The sequence below is a fragment of the Numida meleagris genome, chromosome Z (assembly GCF_002078875.1).
Source record: "Numida meleagris isolate 19003 breed g44 Domestic line chromosome Z, NumMel1.0, whole genome shotgun sequence".
NCBI lineage: Eukaryota > Metazoa > Chordata > Aves > Galliformes > Numididae > Numida > Numida meleagris.
In genome coordinates this window covers 70693385-70706363 of record NC_034438.1, presented here as the reverse complement: position 1 = coordinate 70706363, position 12979 = coordinate 70693385, and the positions used below count along the sequence as shown (strand labels likewise).

The window sequence follows — 12979 nt, the reverse complement described above, 5'->3', positions numbered from 1 at the left end:
ATTAAGTGGAAAAAAAATGTTTTTATCTATGTGATCTTTTTAAAATGTTTACTATGCAGTGCTTAAAATGTTCTTAAATTTCTACTGTCTCATCAGTAATGTGCTCAAAAGTTCAAAATAGACAATCTGGCCTTCTTTCCTTCTCTTAACCCATTTACCTCCTTGCAATTGTTGTATTACTTTTTTTTTTTTAATTGTGATTATCTAGGCTTATCTACTAGTCATTTTGCCTGGGCATTTCATTCAGTAGCGGAAGAAGAACTACTGAGCATGCTCCCTGCAATGCAGAAAGGGGATCCAACATGGTCAGAACTCAGAGCTATGGGTATAGGATGGTGGGTTCGAAGTATCCATAGCCTGCGGAAGTGCATAGAAAAGGTAAAGATAGTGCTCTCAAACAAAATTGGAAAGCTTCTTTTCAAATAACTGTCCTCTGGCATTTACCTTCTATTTACATAGTTTGAAATTTTAAATATGTCTAGGCTTTCTGAATGTTACATGATGTATTTATAATGGTTTATTGTATGAATATGCAATTTTATATTTAACTTCTTTTTTTTTTAGTAGTCTTTAAGTTTCAAATTCCAGTCTGAAATACATTTGGGGATTTTGGAAACCAGATTTTGGTTGTTGCAGTGCAATAGTAGATGCTCAGTATACAAGTTGAGCTAGTAGTTGTTTTTCTATAGCATAGGCCTCTTCTATGTTAAGAAACAAGTTATAGTAGAACGTTCTCATTAGAAACCTGTCAGACATCAGGCCAGCTGAGCTACTATACATATGTCTTTGAAACTGATATATTTCCATGTTAACAAAGCCTTCTGATGTTCTGTTCTGTAATAACTATGTGTTTGAATTGTCACAGATGTGGCAATTCCTAACCTCACTGTCACTTGTTTTAAGCTCTTGGAAGAGCCAAAAGTGTTGAGCTAGAAAATGACATGCTCAAGATAATTTGACTACAAGGCACATAGTGGTAAAATGCATGTCTCTACTTCTACTGTTTGGTTTTCAGCAATTAAACATCATTTTATGAAAATCACTTGCCTTGTGTTTAAAAAAAGAATAATTAAAAAAAATTGAAGTTTCCTGGGCCTGTATTTAAGGTCACTTTACCTGGGTCTTGGATTGCTCTTACTGACACTTGCCCGTTTTCCTTTTCAGCTTTCAAAAGCAATCTTCTCCTATTGTGACGGGTTCCGGCCTCTTCTTCTAGTCTCCATCTATCTTTTGATTACCAGAGTAACTAATATGTTAATTTTGCTATAATTTCAGGAACTGATTTCAAGTGTAAGCCTTCCCAGTTGATCTGATAAAAATACTTGTAGCCAATGGTTTTCCTGTTCTAGATGGTGGAACAAGAGATGTTGAGACGTGGTGGATCTAGTTCACATACCTAGAGAGCTGTCACAGATGGTTATAGGCTCTTCAAGAGAGATAGGACCTGTTAAAGTAGGTCCAAAGGAGGGCCATAAAGGTGCTTAGAAGGTTGGAGCACCTCTCATATGAAGACAGGCTGAGAAAATTGAGACCGTAAGCCTTAGTGAAGAGGAGGCTGCAGGGAGACTTGGTAATGGCCATCTAGTATTTAAATAGGGCCTACAGAAAAGGTGGGGAGAGATTTTTTTTATCTGCAGTGTAGTGATAGGACAACAGGTAATGGCTTTTAAACTGAAGAGAGTACATTTAGATTAGATATTAGGAAGAAATTCTTTACTCCTGGGGTGATAAGGCACTGGAACAGACTGTCTGGGGAAGTTGTGGATACCCCATCTCTGGACATACTCAAGACCAGCTTGGGCAGGGATTTGGGCAACCTGATCTAGTGAAAAGTGTCCCTGCCTAGGGCAAGGGAGTTGCACTCAGATAATCATTAAGGTTCCTTCCACTCCAGATCATTCTGTGATTCAGTGACGTGGGGGCAGTGTGGTGGTTTGAGTCTGACTTGAGCATAATGTTCATGAAATTATAGTTTTCAGTCTTAGGTGAAGTGTGGAAGATGGTTAGAAGATCTGTAGATCTGTAGTAGATCTCCTGTTTGGAGACCTGGTTGACAGAGTCCCGTGGGATACTGGTCTGGAAAGCTTGGACCTTCCTCAGAAATGAAATATCTAAGGCAAAGAAGCAGGCTGTCCCAGTGCACCAGAAGTAAAACTCACTGGGGATAAAGTCAAGCTGGCAGTCTGGCAGAACAGAGAGCTTCTTCAGGAAGTCAGGAAGAAAAAGAGTTTGAGTTCTGGAGGAAGGGGCAGACAACTCATAAGGACTACAGAGCTGTCATGAAGTTGTGCAGTGAGTGCAGTTAAAGACTAAAAAAAAAATCTTTTTATAGATACCTCATCAGTAAAAGGAGCATTAAGGAGAATCTCCATTCTTTGTGGGATATGATGGGAAATGTGATGAAAGATAAGGCTGAGGTACTTATTGCTTCTTTTGCCTCAGCCTTTATTAGTAAGGCCATTTGCTCTCAGGGTACCCATCCTCTTGAGTTGGAAGATGGTGATGGGGAGTGAGATGAAGCTACTATAATCCAGATGGAACTCCAAGTGACCTGTTGCATCAATTGAATATTCACTACAGTGAGGCCAGATTGGCATTCATCCAAGGGTACTGAAGGAGCTGGGGAAGGTGTTCACCAGTTTTCCTACTCGTTTGGCTTTTGAGTTGATTGGAGGTTAGTAACCGTGACTCCAGTCTCTAGGAAGGGTTGGAAAGAAGATCCGGGGATCTACAAGTTTGTCAGTCAGAGCTTAGCGCCAGGGAAGGTTGTGGTGAAGATTGTTGTGCAGGGCATTATAAAGAAGAATCAAAAGATTATCCGTGGCCTTCCTGGGTTTATGAAGGGCTGATCCTGCCTGATTAACCTGATCTCCTATGACAAGAGGACTCCCTTACTAGATGAGGGAAAAGCTGTGGATGCTGTCTACTTGGATTTCAGTAAAATGTTTGACCCAGTCTCTGAAAGTATTCTTCCAGAGAAACTGCTTGTGGCTTGGTGTACAGTTCACTGGGTGAAGATCTAGCTGGCTGACTGGGCTCAAAGAACCGTGAGTGCAGTTCAGTCCAGTTGGTGGCTTGTTACCTGTGACATTCCCTAGGGCTCAGTTTTAGGGTCAGTTTTGCATAATGTTTTTATCAATGATCTGGATGATATTTCAGTGTGAAGAAAGGGAGGCTCAGGGGAGACTTCATCACTCTACAACTACATGAAAGGAGATTGCAGTGAGGAGCGGGTCAGTATCTTTTCTCAGGTGACAAGTGATAGAATGCATGGAAACAGCCTCAAGTTGTGGAAGAGGAGGCTTAGATAGTTTATCTTGAAGAATTTCTTCACTGTGTATGGTCAAGCATTGGAATGGGCTGCCCAGGGACGTTGTGGAGTCCGCGTCCCTGGTGGTTTTGAAGTAATGTGTGGACATGTCAGTGAAGGACATGGATAAGTTATGGGACTGGGTAGGTCAGGTTTGTGGTTGGACTTGATGATCATGAAGGGCTTTTCCAATCTAGAAGATTCTATAATGAAACAATAACAAGGGGTTGAAGCTGTGGTAGCTGCACACATTCTTTAGACCCAGAGTGAGAAGAGGGATTTTGTTAGAGTACAATCTAATTTTGGTAGAGAAAATCTACCCCTGTGCTCAGTGAAGCACAGGGTATGGGAAGCAACGGGAATCTAGTCTAAGTTTCTCTTAAATTCTGGTGTGCTTTTTTTTTCCCCCTGTTGAATTGTCTTCACAGGTAGCCAAAGCAGCCTTTCAACGAAACAATGATCCACTTGATGCAGCCATTTTTTACCTTGCAATGAAAAAGAAGGCTGTGATCTGGGGATTGTATAGGTAGGTGATACCAGGGTCTTCATAATGTCTGATATAACTTGGGAAAGAAATGTCAAATGCAGTGCTGATTCAAAGGAAGCCCAAATGTTACCACTGAAAGCTGAGAATCAGTTTCCAAATAAATTACTGAATTGGATGAGTAATTATTGAGATTCTTGTATTTACTGTGGTAATTTAGTCATTCCTAAAGGTGGTTGATTCAAGCCTTAGTCTCAGATGTACTCTAATTACATTCATTGCTTAATTCACATTGGCTTATAGAGGTCTGCCTGGGTTGTGTTTGGAATGGTGGTAGTATCTTTAGAAAAAGTGGTTTCAATGATAGTTTTGCTGGAAGTTCAAAGAACCGAATTAAGTGTGTCTTTCAAACTGACATTTCATAATAATGTTCAGCTTTGTGAACTTCCTAAAAAATTAGCTTGTGATATCGCTTGCTATTGAAGATCTCACCTAAATTTTTATGTTTGCCAATGGTTTTGTTAATTTACAGTAGCAAAGCCTCCTGTATGCTTGGTGTTATGAACGCATCTGCGTATTGACATCTAACAAAATCAAGAGCAGAAATTAATGTAATAAACATATAATATTTTTATCAATTATATTCAATATGCAGATCCCAAAAAGATGCCAAAATGACACAGTTTTTTGGAAACAACTTCACTGAGGACAGATGGCGTAAAGCAGCATTAAAAAATGCTTTCTCTTTGCTTGGCAAACAGCGTTTTGAACATTCTGCAGCATTTTTCTTGCTGGCAGGACACTTAAAAGATGCAGTGGAGGTAATGAAATAATGCACTTCTTTGTTATTTTGTTCTAAACTTACCAATGAATTGAGTGTGAAAATACGTAAGAAACATTGCAATTTAAATTAGTATGACCACTGGAGATTCCGGTTTGTTTGCTCTTTTACTCTCTCACCCCCCCCACCAATACATTAATGACTTACAAATCTTTGATCTTTACGTCTTAGTTGCTGTGATGAATAAAGAGGTCCCATGGTTGATGCCTCTGTAATAATACTAAGAGGGCTATCTACCATTAACTTGCTTTCAGATTCTCTGTTCTGCCACATATGAGTACAATGTAGATTTCCGTCGTAAAGTTCCAAATTAATTCCTAGTTCCTGCTTAATTTTTGGAATTGATAAACACATTTATGTCAGTCTGAACTGGCATATATCACTTCCTGTCTACAGTGACTTTAACCAGAGAAGAAATTACAGTGTTGTTTGGTCTTATAACTGTACTTATTTTCTTTTAGGTCTGCCTTGAGAAACTGAATGACATTCAGTTGGCTCTTGTAATTTCAAGGCTTTATGAGTCAGAATTTGAAGTATCTAGTACTTATAAATCTGTACTACAAAAGAGAATTTTGGGAAGTGTGTTTTCTGGAAAGGAGAGCACAGGAAACATGTACAGTGATCCTTTTCTGCGAAGTATGAGTTACTGGATTTTGGAAGATTATAGCAAGGCTCTTGACACTTTGATTAAACATTCTGTTGAAGATGAAGCAGGTAAGAATTAGTATTTTGGCTGTTAGGTTGGTTTTAACCATTCATTTAAAGAGTATTTTCTTAGGGAATGGTCTGAATGTGACTGGGTGCTGCATGCAGTTGCTCACCACCTGGCATGATGAGCTATATGCAGTCCAGAAGGTTCTTGGAACTCAGGATAACTTCCTGAACCAGGTAATAGACAGCCCCACTGGGGTGATGCAGTGCTTTGCTCCCCAATTGAAATAACTGATCGGTAACATCAGGGTTGGTGGCTGCCTGGGCTCTAGTGACCATGCAGTGGTGGAGTTCACACTCTTAAGGGTTATTGGACAGGTAAAGAATAAAATCAGGAAGCTTAATTATAGGAAAGCCAGCTTCCAGTTCTGCAGGGAGTTAGTCAATGAAACCACCTGAGAATCTGTCCTCAAGGACAAGGGAGCAGATCAGGGCTGGCAGATGTTTAAGGAAGACTTCCTTAGGGCACAAGAGCTTTCCATCACCAGATGCTGGAGCTCAGGAAAGGAAGGCAGACCAGTGTGGCTGAACTGAGACCTGCTGGTCAAACTGGAGAGCAAGAAGAAAATGCACAAGCCGTGGAAGCAGGGACAGGTAACCTGGGAGGAATAGAGGGATGCAGCCAGGCTGTGTGGGGATGGAATCAGGAAGGCCAAGGCCCAGCTGTAACTGGACTTGGCAAGAGGCACAAAGAAGGATGGGAAAAGCTTCTATAAGTACATCAACCAGAAGAGGTTGGGCCCATTATTTCCTGAGGTTAATATTCTCAAAGTTAAATGTTTCAAGTCAGTTAAAACGATAGCTGGCTTATATTTGGGTTACTGAGAGAAACTTGATAAACGAAGACTTGATCCCCAGAGCTATGGAAATTAATTTATAAACTGATTTCAATAGGAGCAAAATACTACAAGGTGATTTTGAAAGATGAGTGATACATTGTTCAGTTGTTTAGATCTTGGCCACATGCTTCTGCGTTAAATCATTTTTAAATGCTACAAATACTTCTTTAATAAGAGTCTTGCATGTGGTATTTTGCATTGTCATCTTAATAGGTGATCTTTTTTGCACCTGATCCTGTTATCTGTAGTTTTTAGTGTCATAATTCCTTGCAGCAGAAACAAGTGTATATCTCAGCTAACCCAGACAAAAGAAGCTGTGAATTGTCCTGTGCTGATTGCTCCTGATATTTCAGTGTTTTCCTAAAATCGTTTCATAACGTGGCATAAGTTGGTAACTGAACTGTATAAGCTCTTTATGATTTTGAACATGAAAATTAAATCTGCAGAGGCTCCACTCATGCATAATTAATTTATTGTATGCAGTACCAATATGTGTAAGTGTTATGGATTCCTTGGTTTTGTTGTAAGTTGCGTTTTGTTGGGAAGTACACAAAATTAAAAATACGAATCCAAAACTTATTAAAGGATGCTTTTCCCCCACGTAAAAAAAAAAAAATTCTTAGGAAGCTGGAACATCTTAATATCATTTAGTAATGGAAACTTTTTAGAAATTTAAACTATCAACAAGAATGTGGTCTTCTTTGACTGCAGGAGAACAAGCCTAATTCCAGGGAAAATAAATGGTTGTTTTTTAAAATTATACTTCTTATATGCTGTCACTCAGTCTTCTCGCTTTAGTGTTGATTAGATTTCCTCCCTACCTCTTCAAGTATTCAAATGGTGATGGTGAAAAATGAGCTTAGTGAAGTCAACAACAGAATGAATATTAAGACCTAATAGTCTTCCGTTGAACTAGGAACTTTTCAGATGCGTTAGTTCACACTGAACTGTAGATTTTTCCTCACGATGCAATATCTTTTCAGATGTAGGAGATGGCTCAGCAAGCTGTAATCCTGCAGTGTTTAACTTCTACAACTACTTAAGAACACATCCTCTCCTGCTGAGACGACATTTTGGCTCTTCTGATGCCTCTTCCACACACATGTGCCTAACAGTGGAAAATGGATTAGCTGACAAAATCAACCTAGATGAGAGACGGCTTTTCTTCACCACTGCATATGCTCATTTAAAAGCTGGTTGTCCTATGTTGGCCTTAGAAGTGTTATCAAAGATGCCCAAAGTTGTCAAGAGGTCAAAGCCATTCTGTAGATCCTCCAGCTTAATGGATACCAGTAAGGATTTCTCACCATCTTCTCCCATTAAAGAATTGGAAATAAAAGACGAGTCTTCCAGTGTCGATTGGTTACAGCCAACTTTGAATGATATAGGGTCATCTTCAGATTGTTCATCAGGAAAACATTCAAGTTCAACTCTTTCATTTGACTGGAGCCAACCAAATATAGTATTCCAAGATGAAGGCTTGAAGCTACAGTTGGACAGTGATGAAGGTGATGAGGATGAGGATTCTTCCCTGGTAATGAAGGAGCTAAAACCTCTGAAGAAAACTGAAAAATCTTATGAAACAAGTTCTAGCTACACAGAATCTTTTAGTGTAGTTGACGAAAAGGATATTCTAAGCCCATCAGAAGATATAATTTCAGCACAGCTGAAGTTTAGAGCATGCCTGAAAATTCTTACAGTAGAGCTTCGTACCTTGTCCACTGGTTGTGAGGTAGATGGTGGGAAATTGAGGTATCAGCTTTATCAGTGGCTTGAAAGAGAAGTGGTAGCTCTTCAAAAAACCTGTGATTATAGCGTTGAAGTAGATGAAACACAGTCTGGAATTAGCATGATGCCAGAGGAAGGTGCATTACATGGAAATACCATAGACTTAACTGACCAGCAAAAAAACATGCTACAGAAAGGAAACTTTCAGAAAAGACGCCAGTGGCTTCTGAAATACCAGTCTCTCCTACGAATGTTCCTTAGTTACTGTGTTCTCCATGGCTCTCACGGTGGTGGTTTGGCATCTGTCAGAATGGAGTTAATTCTGCTGTTGCAGGAATCTCAGCAGGTAGGTGGGGGAGTTTGATTTGTGAGTTCTCTGCTTTGGGTAAATTGGGTTAGTTTGGGTTTTTGAACATTTCGTGTTATTGTTCAAATTTTCCTATTATAGTGTATACTTGTTTTATTATAAATGTGACGCTTGCGTTCTGTAAGGTATAGGTTTATTTTCTGTTTTAGTTTTTTTTAGGAAGTTGTACTATCACTTTGTTTAAGTGTGTTTCTTGCTTGTTTTTAGGAACAGTCAATACAGATGCCATCCAGCCCTGTTCTAGAGCAAAGCTCCGTACCTCTCCTATTTGCTTGCACAGCTAGTGCCAAAACAGTGGTGGCCAATCCACTGTTGCATCTTGGTAACTTAACTCATGATATATTACATGCCATAATAAACCTTGATTCACCGCCTCATCCAGACACACAAAATAACAAGGTGTGGGTCTTTTTTTTTTTTTGCAGTAATTTGGATTTGTTGTTGTCATTGACCAGTTCGCTTAAGCCATGCATGAATGTTTTTCTGAAAACTTCCTGATATATCTTCCTGATATGTAACAAAACCATGGAAAACATTAGTTTTATCCTGTAGTACTAATGTTGGGCTAAGATTGAGGCCTGTCTACTTCAGTTACACTTTCACAACAGGATACTTGTCTGAGATAACATCTGTTCTGGAAAACACCACTGATGTCACTGTTGGCTTTACTACAATACAATCATAACTTCTGTTATTTTAATGGTAAACTATTTTCAATCCTACACCTAAGTAAAACTAAATTTAGAAGTATAAAAATTGGTGATCTGCAAAGTGTAGAAAATTCTGAAGAAAAGTTTCAGTCAAGCAATATTTATTTCTCACAGTAAAACGTTGTTTATTTTTAACTTTCTTTAAGATTTCTAGTATACTTAGGCTGGGACTGGAAATAAGATTTAAAGCTTTAGGTTAAACTCTTCCTGCCGTTAATGTATGTGCTTGATTTTACTGTAGATTTATAGAGAGTGCTCAAGGGATTGATTGCTCAGTTCCTAATCTCTGGCTGATTTCAGAGGATACAGATAAATAAGTATTTATAAAAAAACTAAAATACATAAGTGTGTCTTGTGATACATGAAATATGTATCAGTTATGAGGAAGAAAAATGGTGTTTGGCATGATACTGTGTGTCTGAGGACTGTACAAAAAAATATTCAACAACTAAGTCGCATTACAGTCTTCATTATGAAGCAAGGCATCTTCTGAGCCAACGTGCTCTTTTAGGGTGTAATCACTCATTATTTAGTGGTTTAAGATGGTTCTATTTCTTAACAGAAGGCAGAGCAGCTAGAACCAAGCTGTGATTGTGGGTAGTTTCGATTGTGTGAGTGCTTCCCATCCCTTTCACTGCAAAGTGAACTGACTTGGTTGAAATGAATTTTGAAGAGAAGGGGCCTTTGTTAGTGATTTTTGCTGTCAGTGCTTGCATCTTCTACGTGAGTGTCCCTGTTACAAACCTGTATGTGTTGAATACAATGATACTAACCACAGTTCATCCTGAGTGTGATACGTTCTGTAAAACTTTGTCTTGCAGATATATGTAATGCATAACTTAGCAGCATCCCTTTCTGCTTGCATCTACCAATGTCTTTGTGATGGCCACAGCTACAGGTAAGGTCTTCGACAAACACTTTTTAGAGAAAAGACTGTTTCACTGTACTGATTGTATTGTACATACAGCACCAGGAGACAGTACTGACATCTATCTGTGTTCACCAAGGGCTGTGACTTGAATAATTGCAAACCAAACAGGTGTGGTTTTTTTGTTTGTTTTAATATGACATTTTGCTTTACAGCTCATTTCAAGCAAATCAGTTTACTGGCACAGTTTATCAGACAGTGCTGTTAACTCAGCGCCATTCTCTAAAATCAGCATTAGAAGAAACAGTGACTCCCAATACATCACCAGCTCAGTGGCCAGGTATGTACAGTCATTTCGTATCTTTCCTCTTAAGGAAAACTGTGTGGATGTACTGTAAGAACATGTATATATGCTCTACACTTTCTAGTATTTTTAACAAAATGCTGGTGAAAGTGAGTGATTGCATTTAAAATTTATCTTCAGTTCCCTGACTCGACCAATAGTGCTTTCTCTTACTAAAAATTGCTAGCTGGGTCTCTTAGTAAAGAGCCAATAAACTGAAAGTAGAGTGAAGCATTGTAGAACACAGGCTCTACTCTCTCTCACTGCAGGCAACACTTCAGTCTCACTATTCTTCTGCTTTCCTACCTTTTCCAGCTATTTTCAAGTGTATCATAGTTTGTTCTCCGTTTCAGAATGATTGTAGCTTAGGTCCAGCTATTGATCTAACTCAAAACTGCTGAAAATGAGAAGTTTTTAAGAAATTATATTCTGCTGCAGCTCTCTAACCCATTTAGCCCTTGCTGGGATGAAGCTACATTGATCTCATTGCAGAGAGTGTAAGCTACTTACAATTCATCTGCATGAGCTTCAGTTTACAACAGTAACTTCAATTTGAGCGTAACCAAGAAATATGTTTTCATATAATGTGTTTTGTTTTTCTGTACGAAAACTTGAAAGAAACATTAAAGAAATCTTTGTGAGAGCGTCAAGTGGTGTTTGTGTTTGGATATTAGGATATAGAATGCAGCAATGGAATGGACTTTTCAGTTTCCTCTTAAACAGAATTTTCAACAGGCACACATGCAACTTGTTGGTTTTTTTTTGTATTTCAACAGGAATAACAACTCTAGTACGTCTTTTGAATTCTGCTGGTGAGGAAGCCCAGCCAGGTCTCACTGTTTTACTTTGTGAAATTCTAACTGCGGTCTATCTGAGTCTGTTCATCCATGGCCTTGCAACGCATTCTAGCAGTGAGTTGTATAGACTTATGGCTCATCCACTTAACAACAGAATGTGGTCTGCAATCTTTGGAGGAGGAGCTCATACGCCTATCAGAGAACAGCAGCAATTAAAGACAAAAACTGGTATGCCTTTTTTTAAAGGGGTACGTGGGGGGCTGCTATTTTTTTTTTTGGAAAGTGTTTTCACTGCTCAAAGTTTAAGCCTAATTTCATGAAGCAGTCTTTGTTCAGTTGTAATTAAATCTGCGAATTAAAATACTCTGACATTCTTAACAGATATTATGTAAAAGAGAGTAGGAGGCAGAAAAGCAGACGTGGTATTTAATGGTATTAGTTTTTAGTTGGTACAACTGCTGTAATATGAGAGAGTTAAATTCATCTTAAATAGAAAATTTTCAATTCAAATAAAAGCTAGTTTTTAATATTCATTTTAAAGCTTTCCAGTTTTGTCCTAACTATAATATATCCCGTTTTACAAACACAGTATGTTTTCTCTCTTTGGCAGGTAGGCACTTCCCAATGCCTAGCCCACAACAGGTAGTAGTGTTCTCCATGGAATGCGTGGGGTTTTCCAAATCCCTTACTACCTTCAGTACTCATAGTCCTACCAAGTCTTCAGGCAAGATAATAGATTTAGTACTAGGCCTCTACATGCAGTTTGCTATGTGTGATTTTTTTTTTTTTGCATAAATAGAAAGAGAGGAAAAACTTCTGTTTGCAAGCCATGACATCAAAATTTAAAGCCATGTTCTGTAATTACAGCAGCAGTTCAATTGGGCCTTTTTTAAAAAGAAAATTGCCAGTGCTGTAGTACTCTTACTGTACTTCCTTTGAAAAGAGTTTTAAATATATATTTTTTTCCATGGTTTGAAATCATCAGAAGTGTTTCGTGTCTTCATTAGAGAGCTGCTTGTTTTGCTTCATGAATATAAGCGTTATTATGCATGTGGATTTCTAAGTGTTCATTCTAAACATTACAAAGAAGAGGTGCCTTGTTGCTATTCAATTCTGATATTTCAGAGCACTTTACTTTTAAATATTCTTCAGGTTTAAATTCAGAAAACTATCCACAATGAATTTTGTAGTATTCATACAGATTTCTTCTTTCTAACTCAGTTGCTCATAGTCCAACTGTCATACAGATGTCTAACATAAAAAGAAAGCAAAAAAAGGAAGTCTTTGTAGATTTCTTTGAACTGTGCTTCTTACATCACATCTGTATATACATGCATTTATATGTAATATACCTTGTAATATCTATAACTTGTATATATCGTTATTGCTATTATATTACATATGAAAATTTCTTATAAAGCATACATTTAAGGAAAATAGATGTTTAAATACAGGTTTTCAGATGTTCAGGAAAGTACTTACAGTAGAGTGATTTTTAATCAAGGTTCTCATTTTAGATCTGATCACATTTTTCTCTGTGGCATAAATATATTTGCCAAATCAGGATTGCATAATTAGAAGGTATATTGGTTTTATTGGCAGTTCTGAGTGTCTTAGGTGTTGATAACTATATGCTGAGGTGTGTTAATGCTGTTTGCTCCTGTTTTAAAATTAGTATATTTTTCTTTGCATAGCAAGATATTTTGAAGGCAACTACTGTCCTATCTTCTGCTTATTTTTCTTAGAGATGAATGCTGACTGACTGATTACAGGATTAATAAAAGTGTTGCTGGAAGAGACAAGAAATGGAAAACTTAATGAAATAATAATATGTGGAGATAATCAACCATTAGACAAGGGACCTAATAGGGCTGTGGAATCTTGGGAGTTATTGAACACTTGAATAAACAAGGCTGTAAGCAGCTTGACCTAAGCCAGCTTTGTTTTGAACATAGGCCTCTAGAGATGTATTGCAACCCAC

General features: G+C 38.1%; 1 protein-coding gene across 4 annotated transcripts in view; it reads left to right on the top strand.

Annotated features, from left to right (window-relative positions):
• The window catches only part of DMXL1 (Dmx like 1), a 79851-nt gene that overhangs the window by 38459 nt on the left and 28413 nt on the right, over positions 1-12979 (top strand). For 3 of the 4 annotated variants that reach the window (XR_002433622.1, XR_002433623.1, XM_021381409.1), the window contains exons 20-28: positions 209-378; positions 3739-3836; positions 4450-4615; positions 5097-5349; positions 7169-8259; positions 8488-8679; positions 9812-9888; positions 10074-10198; positions 10978-11226. Coding sequence is in view for 2 of the 4 variants with exons in the window: in XM_021381409.1 (XP_021237084.1) it covers positions 209-378; positions 3739-3836; positions 4450-4615; positions 5097-5349; positions 7169-8259; positions 8488-8679; positions 9812-9888; positions 10074-10198; positions 10978-11226 (2421 nt within the window). In the remaining 2 variants the exon portion in view is untranslated. Of the gene's footprint in view, positions 1-208; positions 379-3738; positions 3837-4449; positions 4616-5096; positions 5350-7168; positions 8260-8487; positions 8680-9811; positions 9889-10073; positions 10199-10977; positions 11227-11608; positions 11723-12979 lie in introns of all 4 variants that reach the window. The other variant, XM_021381410.1, reaches the window with a different exon arrangement.